The 21,484-nt window shown below is 35.3% G+C and overlaps 1 protein-coding gene across 26 annotated transcripts in view; it reads left to right on the forward strand.

Moving 5' to 3' along the window:
• Positions 1-21,484, forward strand: part of MKLN1 (muskelin 1) — a 312,898-nt gene that overhangs the window by 224,341 nt on the left and 67,073 nt on the right. For all 26 annotated transcript variants that reach the window (XM_070617703.1, XM_070617697.1, XM_070617717.1 and 23 more), the window contains 2 exons: positions 9,349-9,426; positions 14,929-14,994. In XM_070617703.1, the coding sequence (XP_070473804.1) occupies positions 9,349-9,426; positions 14,929-14,994 (144 nt within the window). The remainder of the gene's footprint in view (positions 1-9,348; positions 9,427-14,928; positions 14,995-21,484) is intronic.

Raw genomic sequence — 21,484 nt, forward strand, 5'->3', positions numbered from 1 at the left:
ATTTCTTTTTGATTGTTGTCTCTTGTCTTTCTTTTTTCCTCATAATATTTTTGTTTTTTTCCTCTTTTTTTGGAAGTAACTCACTCTGCTACTATTTTATTTATGATTAGTCTAGAAATTACAACAAGTATACATACTTAACAAAATTTATCGGTGCGTTTTTCCTCTTCCCATATAAGGACTTAGTGGACTTTGAACTCCCATCTGCTCACCTTCCACATATGCTATTGTTGTCTTTTATTTTGATACCATATTCAAGGGCCCTATAAAATATTCCTATTCTTGTTTTGTGCAGTGCCCATTAATTTTATCTAAATATTCACTAATATTTTTTACTCTTCATTACTGTTTGCATCTTTGATCTTTTATCTAGGGTCATGTTCCTTCTGCCTCAAGCACATCCTTTAGAATTTATTTTAATGCAGATTAACTCAGTTTTTGTTTGCTTGAAAATTTTCTCTCTTTTCTTGGATATTTTTGCTGGATATAGAATTCTAGGTTGACAATTATTTTCTTCAAATACATTTTGGATATCATTCAACTGTTGCTTCTTTGAATGTAATCTCTCTTTTTCCGGAAGCTGTTTAAATATTTTATCTTTGTTTTAGATTATTATATAGTTATATTACAGGGCATCTCCAATGTGGCAGCTGTGGGACATGCTAACTATTATGTATTTTGGTTTTCTTTCAATCTCTTTTTTCTGAGGAAGATTAGCCCTGAGCTAACATCTGCTGCCAATCCTCCTCATTTTGCTGAGGAAGACTGGCTCTGAGCTAACATCTGTGCCCATCTTCCTCTACTTTATATGTGGGACGCCTACCACAGCGTGGCTTGCCATGTGGTGCCGTGTCCGCAGCCGGGATCTGAACCGGTGAACCCCGGGCTGCTGAAGTGGAACATGCGAACGTAACTGCTGCACCACTGGGCTGGCCCCTGATTTATCTTTTTTAACTACACATTTATGTTTAATTTTTCAAGCTTTTCTAAATCCTTTATCTCATTTCCATTACTATATTGATAGTATGTTCTCTCCTTACGTTTTGGTTGTCTTTTCTGTAATGTTTTCATTTTTTTCCTCCTTCTTTTCCTTTAACTGACAATTCATGTTTTATTTCCTTCTGTTGTCTTGCCATATCTTTTTCAACTATTTATAGCTCTACTTTCCAACTGTTTATATTGTTAATTTGCACTCATGTTTTGTAAAGAGAATTGCTTACCTAAATTTTTTATATTCATGAAAAAGCATTTGGCCATTTTCATCTATTACATGACTACATTTTTTTTGGTGAGGAAGATTGGCCCTGAGCTAACATCTGTGCCAGACTTCCTCCATTTTGTATGTGGGATGCCTCCACAGCATGGCTCGATGAGCAGTGTGTAGGTCTGCACCGAGGATCTGAACTCTTGAACCCCAGGCCACTGAAGTGGAGTTCTTGCCTGGCCCCCTTTTGCCACTTTTTAAAATTTCTTTTTTTCCTTTTCCTTTCTTTTAATCTTTGTATAAATCCTGAGTTTATTCTTTTTCAGTAGTATTCATTTTTGAATGAGATGAGTTTTTCCTGACTATTTTAAGAGAGTTCTTGGCCTGTGTTCCAGGATAGCAAGATTTTTCCTTATGATATTGCTTTTCCCTTAGGATACTGTTTCTTCTCAGCAGTACTCATACTGTAAATTCTTTCTCATTTTTTCCCACCTGATTGCCAGACATCTTCCTGAAACATGGCTTCTTCCCATAATTCATGCTCATTCATGCCTTTGTGCCTTTGATTATGCTGTATTCTCTTCCCTGATTACTTTTCCTTTTCATCACTATTCATTTCCATCTCATTCTTCAAGGCCAGCTCTTTCAAGATAGCTTCTTTTATTATTCCTGCACCTCACTTGCTCCCCCTTCTCTTAACTCCTTTTAGCCGTTGTGTCATATTTCTCATTTTGTGCATAGAAGAGTGTTAGTTTTCTGCCAAGTATAGTTCCAAATATTATGTCACTGTCATAACTAACATGTATTTGAGGGCTTTACAATGTGCCATCTACTCTTCTAAGCCCTCCACATAAATTATTTTATTAAATCTCATATCTCCCTTTAGAGTAGGTATTGTTATCTCCATTTAATAAATGAGAATGATTAAGTAATTTGCCTAAGATAGTGTAGCTAGTCTAAGTGTCAGAGCTAAGATTTGAGTCCTACTCTTTACCAGTTATGCTTCACTATCCTAGTAAATATGTACTAGTTCAGTTTCCCCAATATTTATTATTGAGTATAAACTGCTATAATTCTTGTATTTCTCTTTTCAGAATTTGAACAAACTGCTGAAATGTGTAATTTATAAAAAATTTGTTACCTAGCCATTATTATTCTTAAATTATCAAAAAGACTTTTATGCTCTATAAGTGAATTTTTAATCTTTTCTTTTGAATGTAGTCTCTGTTTTAGTGAGAAATCAGTTTGATAGAAGTGTGGGTATAGGCAGCAGTGCTGTTATCTGTGCCTTTTTTCGTGTGTGTGTGATCTTGGATGAGGTTTGAACATTATTTTTTTCTTTTGGTAAAAGCTTCCTTCCTAAGTTTCATTTTTTAAATCATGTACTTTTTAAGAGAGTATTCACTGTTGGAGACAAGGACAGCTTGTGCCTAGTTAGGACTGTATGAAATGTATTTACTTATTATAGTCATAATTTTAGGAGAAAAATAAGGTGATAATGGACCTAGAGACTTTAAATAGTTTGAAAATTGTTAGCTGCTAGCTCTTAGTGTGCATTCTCCTAAGTGATATTTTCATTTCTTTTGGAAAATTTTACTTTTATCAGACCCTTCTGATTTCCTGCTTTAGATTTTTGTCAAAAATAGACATAGAATGGGACCGGTCCATTGGCATAGTGGTTGAGTTCGCGCACTCTGCCTCCACAGCCTGGGGTTTACAGGTTCGGATCCTGGGCGCAGACCTACCACTGCTCATCAAGCCATGCTGTGGCAGCATCCCACATAAAGTAGAAGAAGATGGGCGCAGATATTAGCTCAGTGACAATCTTCCTCAAGCCAAAAGAGGAAGATTGGCAGCAGATGTTAGCTCAGGGCCAGTCTTCCTCACACACACACGCATACAAAAAACAGAAATATTCGCAGCTGCCTGACTTTCTCTTAAAACACAGAAGTAGGTTTTTTTTTTTTTTTTTAAAGATTTGACACCCAGGCTAATATCTGTTGCCAGTCTTAATGCTTTTCTTCTTCTTCTTCTCCCCAAAGCCCCCCAGTACCTAGTTCTATATTCTAGTTGTAGGTCCTTCTGGTTCTGCTATGTGGGACACCGCCTCAGCATGGCTTGATCAGTGGTGTTAGGTCCGTGCCCAGGATCTGAACCAGTGAAACCTTGGGCTGTTGTAGCGGAGCGTGTGAACTTAACCACTTGGCTATGGGGCTGGCCCCAGTAGTTTTTTAACATAGAAAGTTCACAGGCATGTTTGAAGGAGTCACTTTTTCTTTTTGAGGAAGATTAGCCCTGAGCTAACATCTGCTGCCAGTCCTCCTCTTTTTGCTGAGGAAGACTGGCTCTGAGCTAACATCTGTGCCCATCTTCCTCTACTTTATATGTGGGATACCTGCCACAGCATGGCTTGCCAAGTGGTGGCATGTCCGCATCCAGGATCTGAATCAGCAAACCCCAGGCCACCGGAGCGGAACGGGCGCACTTAACCGCTGCACCACCGGGCTGGCTCCGTAAATGAGTCACTTTTTAATTTATTTTTGACACTTTCAAAACAGTCTATTGGGTGTTCATACTTTTGTAGATGAGAATGTCATTGTTTCAATAGAGAGCCTAAATGTTTTTGCTGAATCATAAGAACATCTATAAGTAAGTAAGTATACCAAAAATAAAAGGCTTATTAGCAAGACCTGTCAAGAATTAGAACTGTAGGGAACATGGTGAGATTATGTGGGATAGGGGTGTCAACTTTTCATTTGCTTTTAGGTCTTGAAAGAGAGTTCTTTAACATTAAAACAAGGTACTGAAAGCAATGTATTTTGGAAATATCTTTACCCTGCTTTAATATTTGCGTCGTTTTTATTGATTGCTTCAAAGATTTCAGACTTATGACTGATTCCTAGAACTTAAACTTGTTCTCTTAAAAAGTAAACTTCCTTAATGTGTCTGTTAACAGACTTGAAACAGAACTTACTGTTTACGAAGCCCCTAATAAACATTTTTATTACTACTTTTCTTTCTTTCCTTCTTTCTTTCTTTCTTTTTTTTCTTTTTTTGGTGAGGAAGGTTGGCCCTGAGCTAACATCTGTTGCCAGTCTTCCTCTCTTTTGTATGTGGGACGCCTCCACAGCATGACTTGGTGAGCAGTGTGTAGGTCTGCACCTGGGATCTCCACTGGTGAACGCTGGGCTGGCCCCTACTTTTCTTTTGCAAGGCATAAAAGAAGATTCTAAAGCATGTTATTTCGTTGAAAAGCTACTAAGTGTAACCTCTAGTCTGATCTGGACTATTTATTGATAACCCAGTTTCTCTGGCAAGAGGTGATGATATGTATTAGAATAGATTAAATGAGGGTAGTCTTTAATTTATCATGTTTCTCTGCAAAGCACAACCTAGTTTTTCTTAAGTTATAATATTTTTTGTTTGGAGTGGTTAGATGTTTAATATTATAAAATGAAAGAAGTCAAGAAGTTAATAATAGAATTGGATAGTTAACGTGTTACGGGGTTGTGAGAGGGCTGGAATTTATATTTCTAGCTTTTGTGTCTTCTATTAAGCTGTGATTTCTCCAAAAGAACAGATGTTTTGTTTTGGTTTTGTTTTTTGGTAGAGCAGCTAGCTTCTCAAACTAGCCATTGCTTATATGGTACAACTTCCAGCTGCTAGGAATGCCTGTGGTAAGTAAGTGATCTGGAGTAGTGGCAAACCAATGTTCCAGAGAAGAAATAAAACTTAACTAAATTTTAGCCACGGTAGCCAGTAGGTCTTTATTTAAGAGAAGGATTACATTTTTTCATTTAAATTATAAATGATATATTTCAACTCTTTAGTTTTATTCCTCTTTTATTATATGAGATTTGTTTAATATTATAGTAGAATGAGCTGGTATGGTGAGTTTTGTTTCGCAAAGTCTTGCTTTTTCTCAAGTGTTATTGAATAGGTAAATTTTGCCATGTCTATTATTATAGTATTTTATCTTAGATTTTAATTTAAAAACTAGTCTATTATAAGTGTATTATTCTTTTTTATGTGTGTATCTGTATTTACATGCAGTCTATGAAGAATTGAAAGGATGTTGAACTTTGGAATTGGGCTTTTATACCTTTTGTTTAGAGTCTTTGGGCATGTTATTTAACTTCTCTGAACCTTGATTTCCTAATTAATAATGACCATTGCATAGGTTTATTTTAAGGAGTAAATGAGTTACCCTTTGTGGTGTCCTGCACACAGTAAGTACACAATAAAAGTCAATTCTTTTTTCTTTGGTAAGATCTTTTTAAAACGTTACTTCCAGATTTGATAATGCTGTATCTAAATAATTTTCTTCAGGTTTTCTAATGATCTCCACCGAAGAGTAAGAGATACCAAAGAGAATTGTGTGACCTTTAGACTAGTGAAGAGAAAAGGAGTTTATTAGAGAGAGAAAGAGGCAAATTAAAAAGTTTCCAGACCAATTTTTTTTAAATGTTTATTTCACTACTCTGTAAGATAGTGTAACTTGTCAGGGTACCATTAGGTACTAGGAATCTGCTTTATTGGAACTAGGAGTTTTATGAGCAGTTTGTTTTAATGGAAAGAACTTAGTCACATTAAGATGACTCAAAAGAAATGCCAACCATGTGACTAGGAGAGTCCCCCACCCCATGCTTTTTTTCTATTCTGTGCATTTATTATATACTGAATATCTGATGTTATGCTCTTAACTGTCATTACTCAGGAGAAGATTAGTTTTTTCTATCTAATGTAAGATCATCATAATTTCTTAATATTTTAAGTTTGGAGTACTTAATATTTTTTTAAAGATTTTATTTTCTTTTCCTTTTGCTTCCCAAAGCCCCCAGTACATTGTTGTGTAGTTTTAGTTGCGGGTCCTTCTAGTTGTGGCATGTGGGCTGCCGCCTCACCATGGCTTGATGAATGGTGCCATGTCCACACCCAGTGAAACCCTGGGCTGCCAAAGCAGAGTGCCCAAACTTAACCACTTGGCCACTGGGCTGGCCCCTGGAGTACTTAATATTTTAAATTTTGGAAGTAATATCCTCTGCAAGCATGATTATAAACCCTTTGGGCACGTTTGGCTCCCTGTCCTTGTTAAAACAAGCTGATGTCAGTGTACAAAGTACTGCTTATAGAAAAGTGGCTGTGTCTAGTGAGCTGCAAAGAAGAGATTTCAGGGTAGCAAAATGTGTGAAAGTGGCTTATATTGGTGGTAACAATATGTTACAAAGTTCTTCCCAAGTTTAGAAAATAGTTCCACATATTTGGTTGTTTTATAGCTTTTCTTCTGGTAATGCTCAATGCAGATAATTGGGAAAACAGAAAAGTACAAAGGAAAAAAAACCCAAATCAAAAACCAAAATCATCCCAATCCTGCCAACCGAAGAAAATCACTTTTTACTTTTTGATGTATGTCACTTATATTTTTTCCATCTGTGTGTGTATTTACAAAATTATTTTACAAGAGTTGCATCACATTTGAGAGTTTGCTTTTTTAACTTTGAAAATTACTGACAATATTTTCTTAAGCCACTTGTGTTTGATAGAAGAGAAATAGTATGAAGATCTTGATCAGTAGAGTATTTATAAGCTTTTCAGGTTACTAATAGTGGGGATAGAAGGATTGGTTGAAGAAGCAATTAGAGACTTTAATTTTACCTGCAACGTTTAGAGTGACTTTAAAGATCTGGGAAGGAGTCTTTCATCTGATTAGAACTGTGGCTATGATCACTACCTTAGGAGGTCTTTGAAAAATTTCTCCACAGTGGGTTGTGGTTTCTCTTTGAGAATAGTCACAGACAACTTAAGAGGAAAAAGAAGTTGGAGACTTTTCTAGGATGAACATAAAGTGGAATTAGCCAGACACACATAGTTCCAGTAAACATTTTGGTTCTAACAGTGGTGGAATCCTAGTATGCCAGAATTTGAAAGGAACCTTAGGCTCTGCCCAACTCTTAAACATGTTTTACAGATAAGGAACTTACTTATCAAAAGTCGTGTAGCTAATTAGTATGGGAGACTTAGGTAATGTGGCAGTTGGTTACTATAAAAAAATGTGAAATATGTTACTTTCCTAATTTTCTCTTTTTGCTGTGTATTTGTCATCTCTGCAGTTTCCTTCTCTCTCAGTTTTCTACTCATCTCTACATATTCCCATCTTTACTTTTTCTTTCTCTCTCCTCTTCAGTTAGCCATTATGTAGAATTAATATATATTTTAAAATCTTGTCTTTATTGAATAGTTTTATCTTCTCTATTTAAGATTTTTTAAAGAGGATTATTTAACTTTTGTGTCTTTCTCAAAACTGAATAAACTTTAATTACTATATCATTTCTGTGTAATTCTAAATTTACAATTAGTATTTTTACTATCATCTTATCATTACTATTAATAGGAGCCCTGCAACAGTCTATCTGAAAAAATGCATTTCCAACTCTTGTAATGGGAGAAGAGTATTGATCAGAATAGGCTGGATGGGGCAAGAATTGTCAGGAAAGCCCATTGGGGAGTAGATTATGTGATAGAAACACTCTCTCTAAGATAAGCTGTGAATCTACTAGTTCCCCTTACTTTAACAATTAAAATATAAACGCTCATTTATGAGTGCTACTTTAAAAAGGAGAAATGAATATTAGAACTTTTTTTTGCAGGAATTTTGAAGTTTCGAAGACAAAGAAAAAGAAACTAGATGACTGTATGGGATGGGAATTTCCACTTAAAACCATCTCAAAAGACCTGAAAGCTGAAGGGTGTGGTTACAGTTGAGCTTTGTAATTACCCAGAAAAGAAGGACATTAGGGAGATTTCTGTAAATTACAGTCTCTGGTGAGCATACAAGTCATGGAGAACAGACAGTTTTACTTATAAATTTTTTGGAGAAGTATTTGCGTTTAGTGACTAAAGGAAGCAAAAGGGAAAACCTTTATTCAGATTGAACTCAGAGTCAAATGACAGAATTTACAGTAAAGGCAACTTTATAAATTATAATCTATTGGGGCTCATGTAAAAGAAAACCCTAGTTTAAAAAGTAAGGAACTATATCACATAACAAGAAATCCAGAGGTAAGGTAGATTTCATGGTTGGTCGATTCAGTAATGTACTTTATCGCTCTTTGTTGTCTCATCATTATAGAATTGACTTCATTCTCATACCTCTACAAATTGGCTGTAACAGTTGTGTACATTGCAGACAGATATGAAAATTTCCAGAGGAATAAAAGTAGATTTTCCTTCTCTGTATGTCTGTTTAGAAGTAAGGAAACATTTCCTGGAAGTCCCCCCAGAAGATCCTCATGTTTCATTAGCCAGAATTGGGTTCCATACCATTCTTAAACACATCTTTGTTGAGAGCCATGGGATTAGGGCTTGATAAGTATTTGGGGTAGAATGGATGTGTGTGGGGAGTTCAATCTCCATGACCATTATAGTAACTAGTGTAACACCACCTCTTAAATAGATTAAGAATTTGTTAATGAAACAGATTGAGAAGTAAGTAAAGCATAGTGAAACATGAGTCCCAGGCCCACCACTGAAGAAGAACTGTGGGATTTTGGTTAAGTTCCTTAATTTCTCTAAATACGCATTTCCCCATCCAAAATATGGAAATGACAATGCCTGGTTCATAAGGTTGTTTTCAGAGTTAAATCAGATAAGTAAGACAGCACAGATTCTAACATTTGGTAAGTATTCGATAACTATATTACTATTTCTATTACTATTACTGGTACTTTTATCTCTATGTAGTTTTGTACTCAAAGAAACTATGTAAAACTGGAGTTTTTACTTTAAAGGATTAATTTTGTTTTTTCCTGAAGGTGTAAGAGTCTAGACCGAAGTTGTTGGAGCTCCCATTTCTTTCTCTAGTTTTCTTGTATAATAGTGAAAAATGGGGAAAACATAGTAAGTTTAATATGAGCTGCCACTGAAACAATTTGTTTACGTGGTGGTTGTGTCAATTAATACTTTACTATTTATATCAGAGGTAGCTTGAAAACTGAAGTGACACATAGTTTATGAAAATGTGCTATTGTGTCAATGACATTATTGGTAATTTCCCTTAATGTAGACTTCTACATTTTTGTCTTTTTTACTATAACAAAAAATGTAAGCTGGTTAAGATGTAATTCTCTCTCATTCTTTATTTGCAGATGGCTTGTTCAATCAGTATATCAGTCAACAGGAATATAAGCCACGATGGAGTCAAATCATTCCCAAAAGCACCAAAGGTAAGCTCTGCCTTCTAGGTGGTGGGTACTTTTGCTTTCATGTCTCAGTTTCATTTTTCCCAAGGTAGGTCAAGTTTCACAGTACTCTTGTTAATGAAAAGCAGGTGTTTAAAACAAGACATAGGTTCCTTAACTAGATGGCAGAGGTAGTCATGTTTTCCCTTTAACCTTTTGTTTTACTGCTGTAACAGAATACCATCATACAAAGAATACCATCATAAAGTGCTTTTATAGAGACACTGTAAAATTTTAGCCTATTGTGTTGTAATGCCAAACATGTGTTCCTAAAAAACCTTAAGTTCTGCAAAATTGCTCACTAAAACTCACAGGGTTTATGAGAAAAGTAGAAATGGGGTATCCCATTCTAAATCTATGGAACTTTATAACCAGATACTAATAAAAACTAGTCTAGTAATCCTAATAAAAATAAATACTAGTATAGTTAAATCTTTACAGGCATTTATATTGAGCATCACACTGAGATTGGAACCTTAAACCCTGGGGCTCATACTTCCTTCTTTGAGCTATAAACCCCAGAGGGCATATGTCTCTAATAAAGACTATTTTTATCAAAGCTTAAAATCTGATCCAGGATGTAGTCTTCTTCATTAATCCATTTTTTTCATATGGGGGAGGTTTTTGTCACTTCTTCGTCCGTACTCACTGCTTTGCCAGATGGTTAACATAGTGGAAAGTGTAGCAGTTTGTTAATGCAACTACTTGTGTTAAAGGAGGGCAGTTCTCTGGATGTTCAGCTTTTTTCCCATGGTCTTCATGTGTTGCTAAGGTCTTCTCTTTAATTGTGAAAAAGCTATCCCCTGATGGTGTTAAACAGTAATATACTGGAGAAAATTGCTATAAACCTCCCTAATTTCTGCATTATATGATCATCATTCTCCTATTTTATCAGTCATATATGAGGTGATTTTCTTAAAAAGAAAACATGTTGTAGCTAAAAGGCTGTAACTGTGTATTTGAAAACTAATGGATTAAATATATAAAATGCAAACATACTGACAGTAATTGATTTTAGTATTTTTTTGTTTTTATTTTTATTTTTTTATTGAGTTAATGATAGGTTACAATCTTGTGAAATTTCAGTTGTACATTAATATTTGTCAGTCATGTTGTAGGTACACCACTTCACCCTTTGTGCCTACTCCCCACCCCCCCCTTTCCCCTGGTAGCCACTAATCTGTTCTCTTTATCCACATTTTTAAATTCCTCATATGAGTGGAGTCATACGGAGATTATCCTTCTCTAACTGGCTTATTTCACTTAAGATAATTCCCTCAAGGTCCATCCATGTTACTGCAAATGGAATGATTTTGTTCTGTTTTACAGCTGAGTAGTATTCCATTGTATATATGTACCACACCTTCTTTATCCATTCATCTGTTGATGGGCGCTTAGGTTGCTTCCATGTCTTGGCTGTTGTAAATAATGCTGCAATGAACATTGGGGTGCATAGGACTTTTGGGATTGCTGACTTCAAGCTCTTTGGATAGATACCCAGTAGTGGGATGGCTGGGTCGTATTGTAGTTCTATTTTTAATTTTTTGAGGAATCTCCATACTGTTTTCCATAGTGGCTGCACAAGTTTGCATTCCCACCAGCAGTGTATGAGGGTTCCTTTTTCTCCACAACCTCTCCAACATTTGTTACTATTAGTTTTAGTTATTTTTGTCATTCTAATGGGTGTAAGGTGATATCTTAATGTAGTTTTGATTTGCATTTCCCTGATGATCAGCGATGATGAACATCTTTTCGTGTGCCTGTTGGCCATCCGTATATCTTCTTTGGAGAAATGTCTGTTCATGTCTCCAACCCATTTTTTGATCAAGTTGTTTGATTTTTTGTTGCTGAGTTGTGAGAGTTCTTTATGTATTATGGATATTAAGCCTTTGTCAGATATATGACTTGCAAATATTTTTTCCCAGTTAGTGGGTTGTTTTTTTGTTTCAATCCAGTTTTCATTCGCCTTGAAGAAGCTCTTTAGTCTGATGAAGTCCCATTTGTTTATTCTTTCTGTTGTTTCCCTTCTCTGAGAAGACATGGTGTCCGAAAAGATCCTTTTAATACTGATGTTAAAGAGTGTACTGCCTACATTTTCTTCTAGAAGGCTTATCGTTTCAGGTCTCGGCTTTAGGTCTTTGATCCATTTTGAGTTTATTTTGGTGAATGGTGAAAAAGAATGGTCAATTTTCATTCTTTTACATATGGCTTTACAGTTTTCCCAGCACCATTTGTTGAAAAGACTTTCTTTTCTCCATTGTATGCCCTCAGCTCCTTTGTCAAAGATAAGCTGTCCATAGATGTGTGGTTTTATTTCTGGGCTTTCAATTCTGTTCCATTGATCTGTGCACCTGTTTTTGTACCAGTCCCATGCTGTTTTGATTACTGTAGCTTTGTAGTATGTTTTGAAGTCAGGGATTGTGATGCCTCCCGTTTTATTCTTTTTTTCTCTGGATTGCTTTAGCAATTTGGAGTCTTTTGTTGCCCCATATGAATTTTAGGATTCTTTGTTCTAATTCTGTAAAGAATGTCATTGGGATTCTGATTGGGATAGCGTTGAATCTGTAGATTGCTTTAGGTAGACCGGACATTTTAACTATGTTTATTCTTCCAATCCATGTACATGGAATGTCTTTCCATCTCCTTATGTCGTCATCCAATTCTCTCAGAAAGGCCTTGTAATTTTCATTATATAGGTCCTTCACTTCCTTAGTTAAATTTACCCCGAGTTATTTTATTCTTTTTCTTGCGATTGTGAATGGTATCGTGTTCTTGAGTTCTTTTTCTGTTAGCTCGTTATTAGAATATAGAAATGCTACTGATCTACGCAAATTGATTTTATACCCTGCAACTTTGCTGTAGTTGTTGATTACTTCTAAGAGTTTTTCAATGGATTCTTTGGGGTTTTCTATATATAAGATCATGTCGTCTGCAAACAGCAAGAGTTTCACTTCTTCCTTCCCTATTTGGATTCCTTTTATTCCTTTTTCTTGCCTGATTGCTCTGGCCAGGACCTCCAGTACTATGTTAAATAAGAGTGGTGATAGAGGGCATCCTTGTCTCTTTCCTGTTTTCAGGGGGATGGCACTCAGTTTTTGCCCATTGAGTGTGATGTTGGCTGTGGGTTTGTCATATATGGCCTTTATTATGTTGAGGTAGTTCCCTTCTATCCCCATTTTGTTCAGAGTTTTTATCGTAAATGGCTGTTGGATCTTGTCAAATGCCTTCTCTGCATCTATTGAGATGATCATGTGGTTTTTATTCCTCAGTTTGTTGATGTGGTGTATCACGTTGATTGATTTGCGGATGTTGAACCATCCCTATGCCCCTGGTATGAATCCCACCTGATCATGATATATGATCCTTTTGATGAATTGCTGAATTCTGGTTGCCAAAATTTTGTTTAGAATTTTCGCATCTATGTTCATCAGTGATACTGGCCTGTAGTTCTCTTTTTTCGTGGTGTCCTTGTCAGGCTTTGGTATCAGCGTGATGTTGGCCTCATAGAATGTGTTAGGAAGTGTTCCATCCTCCCTAATTTTTTGGAATAGCTTGAAAAGGATAGGTATTAAATCCTCTCTGAAAGTTTGGTAGAATTCCTCAGGAAAGCTATCTGGTCCTGGGGTTTTATTCTTACGGATGTTTTGGATTGCTGTTTCAATCTCTTTCCTTGTGGTTGGTCTGTTCAAATTGTCTGCTTCTTCTTAAGCGAGCTTTGGGAGATTGTAGGAGTCCAAGAACTTATCCATTTCCTCTAGGTTATCCATTTTGTTGGCATATAGTTTTTTGTAGTATTCTCTTATAATCCATTGTATTTCTGCAGAGTCTGTTGTTATTTCTCCTCTTTCATTTCTGATTTTGTTTATTTGAGCTTTCTCCCTTTTTTTCTTTGTAAGTCTGGCTAGGGGTTTGTCAATTTTATTTATCTTCTCAAAGAACCAGCTCTTTGTTTCATTGGTCCTTTCTACTGCCTTTTTCATTTCAATAGCATTTATTTCTGCTCTGATTTTTATTATTTCTCTCCTTCTGCTGACTTTGGGCTTTCTTTGTTCTTCTTTCTCTAATTCAGTTCGGTGTAGTTTAAGATTGCTTATTTGGAATTTTTCTTGTTTGTTAAGATGTGCCTGTATTGCGATGAATTTTCCTCTTAATACAGCTTTTGCTGTGTCCCATATGAGTTCTTGAAAGTGGCAATACTGACTGAGGGGAAGAAGGAAGACAAGGGCAAAACTTCAGTGATAATGAGCTGCAAAATATAAACCTAACTATTAGAAAAAGAATTTGCAGAGAACTTCTGAATGATTAGCCCTTGAATACAGTAGTAATGAAAAGCTTCAGTTTTACATCTTATTTTCTGTATAAAAGAACTGACATTTCAGTCTTTTTCATAGTACCCCTGTGAAATTAGTAAAAAAATTGGATATTCTCTATTTTATATAGGAGAAAGCTGAGACAGGGAAAGTTATTAGCCAAGGTAATATACAGTCTTGCATCACTTAATGACGGGGATATGTTCTGAGAAATGTGTTGTTAGGCAATTTCATCATTGTGCGAACATCATAGAATGCACCTACATGGTATAACCTACTACACTCCTAGGCTGTATGGTGCTAATCTTATGGGACTGCTGTCATACATGTGGTCCATTGTTGACTAAAACATCATTATATTGTGGATGACTGTGTTTCAAATGATGGGAGAGTTATAAAGAACACCTTAGATTTTCTGGTTTATATCAAGTAAGACATTAGAATCCTGTAACCTGTTGAACCATTGAAATGAAGTTATATCTTCGTTTATATAAGATTTGGTATAAAGTGGATTAGGTATAAGTTGAACAATACTTTCTTCTACAGACGTTTAAAAGTTTCACTGATTATATTTAAACCTACCTGTTAAGGTCTGTGATGGAAATAAGAATCAAATGGAAGCAAATCTTACATTTTCTCAGTTAGTACTCAAATAAAATAGTTGGTAAATTGTGTGGGAACTGATTTCTGAAATACTGGCACAAAATTAATACAGTAAGGAAATTATCATTAATAGGAAACGATAACATCTTAGTTTTTAGTATCTAGTTTTATGAACTTTAAAACTGTTCATTATACAGATAAACTGTGCCTGGAATACAGACCTGAGATCTAATTCTGTAATTGTTTTCCATCTTCACTTTGTCACTCCAGTAGTTTGGAGATTTTTGACTTAGGTTTTTGTGGATATCCTGTGTCTACTGATTTATGGCATTGGTCATAAATACATTGAAGATAGCTTCCAATTGTACTAAGAGCCTGAAAACAATTGGAAAAAAGAACAAGATTATCATAAACATGGTTATAAGTCATATTATTTCTTTTGAGTCCTTATTTTTAATATTGAAAGAATAAGTGTGTGTTATTTTTGCTACTCATTACAGACTTATGAATGAAGTTACTCTGGATTGCAGTTGTTCTGTTAGTCCTTTAAAAGAAAATATTGTTTCTACTTTAGGTGATGGAGAAGATAACCGACCAGGAATGAGAGGGGGCCATCAGATGGTTATTGATGTTCAAACAGGTGAGGATTACTTTGAGTGGAAAGCAAATTCTTTTAAAAATTATATATTTTAAAAATAACAGGGAAACATGAATATATTTCTTTCCATTTATTGCAAAGGTTAAATGTTATTGGCCATAATCAAGTGGCAATGAAAGTAGGCATTAGCCACAGATATAACCCAAACTAGGCAATGGGACGTGAGGGAGGGAAGGCTGCTGCACAAATGAAGTAAGATAACCTAAAAAGAAATGTAATGTGCAGGCCTTTATAGCTGTGTGTGTGTGTAGTTTTATTATGTATTTGATTTTCATAGTAAACTGTGATTTTCAATGCATTTATATTTTAATGCCATCGTATGGGAATTTTTGCAGTAAAAGAGAATTAAGATATATTTTTCAAAGGAGAGCATATCAAATTAGGTAGCTTAAGTGTTGGTAGATCCATTAATTGCTAAACACTGTTAACAAGCCTATAAATAATTTGCTTTAGTTATTCTTCTTTGCTACCTTTTAAATTTTATTCTGTAACTTGATACCAAAAATTTTCCTTAGGTTTCTACAGCCTTAGACAGCTTAAATACTGTTAGATTTAGAGGTTAATGCTAAAATTAAATAGATTTCAAATTACCGTCCTGAAAAGCAAATAATACCAAAATTTAGCATAATTTTACTTTATGATTTGATTTGACAAAACTTTACTGCATAGAGTGCTGGTATCCATCCAAGAATTATTTTACTTTTTCCAAATGTAATAAATATTGTTTTATTATTGTGTTATACTGATTGATAGTGCGTCAGGAATAGTTTTTATTGACTCACATTCTAAAATAATTAAGAATAAAAAATTTACAATGTAGATAATCTTCTTGGGATTAATGTATTTTCACAAATGTTTAACTGCTAAATTTTTATAGTAACCTGTGAGATGGTGTAAGAGTATTATTAAAGTCTCTTTTTTTATTTTAAAGATTGGCACCTGAGCTAACAACTGTTGCCAGTCTTTCTTTTTTCTTTTCCCGCTTTTTCTCCCCAAATCCCCCCAGTACATAGTTGTATATTTTAGTTATGGGTCCTTCTAGTTGTGGTATGTGGGATGCCGCCTCAGCATAGCCGAATGAGCGGTGTCACGTCTACGCCCAGGATCTGAACCGGTGAAACCCTGGGCCGCCGAAGTGGAGCTCGAGAACTTAACCACTCAGCCACAGGGCCGGCCCCATGGAAAAGGTTTATTTTAAGGCATAGGGATTTGGTTTCCTATTCTTGATCCCTCCCCCCAAACCCTTTTCCTCCCACAGAAATAGGTTTGACTCAGCTGTAGAGTCTTAGGCTTCTTTTTTCACCTGGGAGTCCAATAAATATACATAGGCTTATTTATTAAAGAACCAGATTTATATACAAATGGGTTTTTTTAATCCAGAAAAGTTTAATACTTTATGAAAATAGAGATGAAAATTTGTGTTTAGATTGTCTCCAGTAACTTTTTCCCTCATTTTGAACATACAATGGAATTTATGATGCCTTTCTTTTTTTTCCTCAGTCATAATGAAAATATTTTTAAACTCTTTTTAAAAAATTTCCTAGTAATATACTAAAGAAGTGTGTTTACTTGAAAACCTTCTTGCATTTTTGAAACAAAATGCTGCTTAAATGTGAAAGTAATATGTTTTACTTTAACCTTTAACGTTCAACCTTATCAGGGAGCAGAAGGAATTTTCATAATGCTTACTGTATTGATTATTATGGGAGCTAGCCCGTATACAATAGGTAAAGTACATGTGTAAGAAAAGAGAAAGTAGTTTCCCCCCCCCTTTTTTAATAATCCATGAGATTTGAAAATGGAAAATAAAAAGCTTCGAATGATAGGCAAATGTCCTGACAGAACTTAGTATGAGCAGAGTCATTGAGGATTAAAAGCTAATTTTTCAGGTCAGGAGATCCTTGAAGTAAAATAATTACAGTAGAGTGATAAAGGTCCAAATATTTCTCTATAATATCTTTGTTTTGTGCACTAAGGGTAGGATTTCAGCAGACTGTAGATGGTTAAGGTCCTTATCCCCACTCTCTTTAAAAAAATATTTCAAAGAGGGAAAGAATTGAGTATTTACTTGATTTGCTTTAGAAACAGTAATTATAAGAAAACATACTAAAAATGACCATTATAGTTATGAGATTTTACTCTAGATGGGATCTTTAAAGGACAATCCCTTTTTGCTACCTTTTGAGGATTTATATAGCTTAACAAAGGTCTACAAAGAAAAATTGACCTGTATCCATACTTCTACTGTTGGTACAAGTTTGTAAAAAGTAGTAGAAGTACTTTGGAAATATATATATATTTTTTTTTGCTGAGGAAGATTCGCCCTGAGCTAACATCTGTGCCAGTCTTCCTCTGTTTTGTATGTGGGTTACCGCCAAGCACAGCTGCCAACAAGTGGTATAGATTTGCACCTGGGAACTGAACCCAGGCTGCTGAAGTGGAGTGTGTGAACTTAACTACTAGGCCATGGAGCCGGCCCCTGGAAATAGATTTTTTTTTTTTTTTGAAAGATTTTATTTTTTTCCTTTTTCTCCCCAAAGCCCCCCAGTACATAGTTGTATATTCTTCGTTGTGGGTCCTTCTAGTTGTGGCATGTGGGATGCCGCCTCAGCGTGGTTTGACGAGCAGTGCCATGTCCGCGCCCAGGATTGGAACCAACGAAACACTGGGCCACCTGCAGCGGAGCGCGCAAACTCAACCACTCGGCCACGGGGCCAGCCCCCCTGGAAATAGATTTTTAAGCAAATATTTCTACCATGTAAAATGTAGGGACTTATTCTATCAGTAGGATTTTCATTTAGAGCCATTTTGTGTCTGTTTCAGTGTCTTTTTTTTTTTAAACTTTCTGAATGCTGGATCAAGCTTTATTTAGGCCTGTGGGTGATGGTGAAACTAGATTTTCTGCCTTTAAAAGGAACCAAAATGTTAAAGTCTAGTATAACTAAATAATCATGGATGGACAATTAATATAAAGTTGCCCATAACTCAAATGGGCTTGATGGTTAGTATGTTACCATTACTGCTTATAGTATAGAAACAGTGCTAACTGTACATGAACGTTGAGGTTGAAAGGGTTTAACAGATACTAGTGATCCTTTATGTGAGTAATAGGGATGGTATGTAAAACATACTGGTGTGGAAGTTTTCCTTTTGCTTTTTAAAAAACATTAAACTATGTTTCAAAGAAGATGTTACTTGAGACCTCTCATCTCCATTTTCATATCTTGAAATGGGAATTGGGACAGAATTGATGATTCCTTTAAAATTTGTTGACCGTAGAGGGGAAAACTAGAAGGACACATACCAAAATATTGACTTTGGTTATGTCTGGGTGGTACAACTACCAATGGTTTTAAATTTTCTTCTCTAAAATGTAATATTAAAATTTTTTGTGGTTAATATGTATTATAAGTTGGAGAAGATTTTATTCACCAGCTTTCCTTTTAGGAAGGGAAGTGTATTTATTTTGGAAGATGCTTTAGGGTACACAGTAAAACGCTAAGGAGACCTGATTTTAGAAGGAACTATTCTTTGCAATACTAAGGAGAAGAACTTACTTGTCAGGACCAGAGAAAGGGAACAAGAAACATAAAGAGATGTGGTAGTGGAGCCAGCGAATGGCAGAATGCCACACTTTGTGACATGACTCTCTCTTTCCTCACCAAATCTTAGAAGTTTTCTCTAGTAAAATTGAGTTGGGAGTCGATATACATATCACCAGTATGAACTGGTGAAGGAGTGCAGCTTCTGAGGATTCAAGTGTCTGGAAGCAGAGAGAAATGTAAGGAAAGATGCCATAGGACAAGTCATAGAAAAAGCTTTGAACTTTCACAAGACTCTGGAATTTTGGTTTAGGTTAAGCTTAAACAGGTGTCTGGTTGTGAGGGTGGGTAATCCAAGAATCTACTATGATCAAGAGAAAAACGAAAGAAATTAAAAAAACAGTATTCAAAAGTCTCGTAAATTTTACACCTTGACATTCCAAATCTTTTGTTTCTGCTAACCATTACTGTCTGTATTCCCTTTGTCACCATTCTCTATCCTTTTAGTATTTTCGTATTGTCTTAGATGAGGCTTCATGATTGGGCTTTAAGAGGGCCCGCGATACTCTTGAAGATGGTGTGCAGTATTTTTATTTGTCTGCCTTTGTAGTGTTTCCTGGGAAGATTCGTTACTATATATTTTTTAAAGGGTTAAATATCTCTGTTAATTTTTGACATTCCATGGTAAATACTGCTGAGCTAAGTATTCAAATAAAATTTCAAATAAAACTCTTTATTCTGCATAGGTGGTATTCATTATTGAAATAGTGTTAAAAAGTAAGCTGTTGCCCACCTTTCTCCTACTCTTGGCTTTTTTCCAGATTATTTGTTGCTAAATCTGAGGTGTGTGAGGAAGGATAGCAGTAGGCGATAAAGTCAGAGAGGTAGTGGGGGGCCAGATTGTGTTAAGTCTTTTAGGCCTTTGTAAGAACTTTAGCCTTTATTCAGCGTGAGATAGGAAGACATTTTTGGATTTTCAGAAGTCCTGTGAACTGACTTTGCATTTTAACAAAACAAATTGGGTGAAGGACAGAAGCAGAGAAACCTTTCAGGAAGCACCCTGAGCAGTGATGATATACTAGAGTGGTAGTAGACAGTCCTGGGAGTTAGTCAGATTTTGGATGTTTTTTGAAGATGTCCTATAGAGTTGACCAGATTTGCTCATGGCTCAGATGTGAGGCGAGAGAGAAAGAAGTGAAGGATGACTCAAGATTTTGACCTGAGCAATTGGAAAAATAGTGTAGCCATTCCCTAAAATGGATAAAACAAGAGGATCAAATGTGGTAGGTTGTTTAGCAACTTGATTTTGAGATAGATTAAGTTTGAGATACCAGTTAGATGTCCAAGCAGGTATGTGAAGTAAGCACTTGGATACATTAGTTTGGAGTTCAGGAGCCAGGTCCAGGCAGGATAATCATTTCCCTCTCTATATTTACATAGCACTTTGTTCATACTATTTTTACTACAGTGATTTCCATATTGTTTTAGAGTTCCTTGTATAGGTGTTATGTATCCCATTCCTCGCTCTCAGCTTTCCCCTCTCTGCCCCCTAGCCCAGGTGTCTTACTGAGGGGGGAAGGATAAGGATCTTGTCTTACTTATTCTTATAGCCACAGAGCCCGGTAGGGAGTAGGTGTGCACTAAAGATTTATTGAATTGAATCAAAATTTTAAAATCCATTTTTCTTCAAGTGGAAAGAAAAATATTTACTTGGAAACTGCATCTGATATTGCTGTAAACCTTGATGAATCGATTATGTCGTGATGTCATTTATTGTAATATGCTGATATTTTTCTGAGGTGAATATAACTGGTAATTGTTGGTTATATTCTAATAAATGTAAATCTTCTGATGATTCTACTTTCTCTTTCCTAGTGTATCGACTATGCTTCCTTAAAGCTATAGTTATCATTACCTTGGGATCTAGGTAGAAAAATTAAATGTTAAATTGAGCTTTGCATTCGTTAAGGTAACATTTGGTGCTTTTTGAATTTAATTTGGGTACAAGGGCAGAATCTGGGATATCCTTGGAATTTTTTCTCTAGAAATCCTATTTCTATTATAAAACTATTAATAGCATGACTTACCAAGGTGCTTTCATACACTTCAGGTATTTATTTCATCATTTATGTACCAGAGCCCTCTTATAACTGCTCCCATCAGGTTGATCTTAATCATCTTCAAAAAGCTTGTGTTTATCATAAGTCTTTGAAAGAACCTTTTCTAGTCCAGTCTTACTGATATAACAACCAAATATCGTGGTTGGGGCTTGTGTTTGTGGGAAGCGGGAATGTTAAACATGTGTGTATTAGACATACCTGAGTTTGAATCCTAACTTTACCACTCACTTTTTGTTTGATCTTGAATGAGTTATAATGATGATAAAAATGAGAATAAGAAGTTATTGTGAGAGTTAAGTGAAATAATTTTATATATAAATATATGTATATAATATTTTTATATGCAACATTAATATACAGTATATACTGATCTGCTGAGAGAATTTTATTTATGTCTAAAGACCTTTCTTTTTTTGCGTGTGTTTTTTACAGAATCTCACAGTGGAAATATTTTAAAACAGTTTAAAAATTTTTGAAAAATAATTTAAAACAACTTGAAAAGCACTGTTGAGGGAAAAAATAACTCATTCATAATCACACATTCTAACTAACCGATATTATTTCAGTATATTTACATATATTGTCCTAATAGATGTTTTAGAAAGGAAGAGAAACCATAAATATACTTTTAAGATTTTTAGAAAAAAAATTTAAAACCCATTTAAGAATTTTATTGATAAAGATTAGGTAGGTTTAGTAGAATTTGAAGATGAACCTAGAAGTTTCATCTTCATAAAGCTGGTACCTAAGTAGTGAAATACAGTGTCGAGAAGCCCAGTCATTATTTGCATTTTGAGAGCAAAGGCTCTT

Source organism: Equus przewalskii, chromosome 4 (genome assembly GCF_037783145.1).
Source record: "Equus przewalskii isolate Varuska chromosome 4, EquPr2, whole genome shotgun sequence".
In the NCBI taxonomy this organism is placed as follows: domain Eukaryota; kingdom Metazoa; phylum Chordata; class Mammalia; order Perissodactyla; family Equidae; genus Equus; species Equus przewalskii.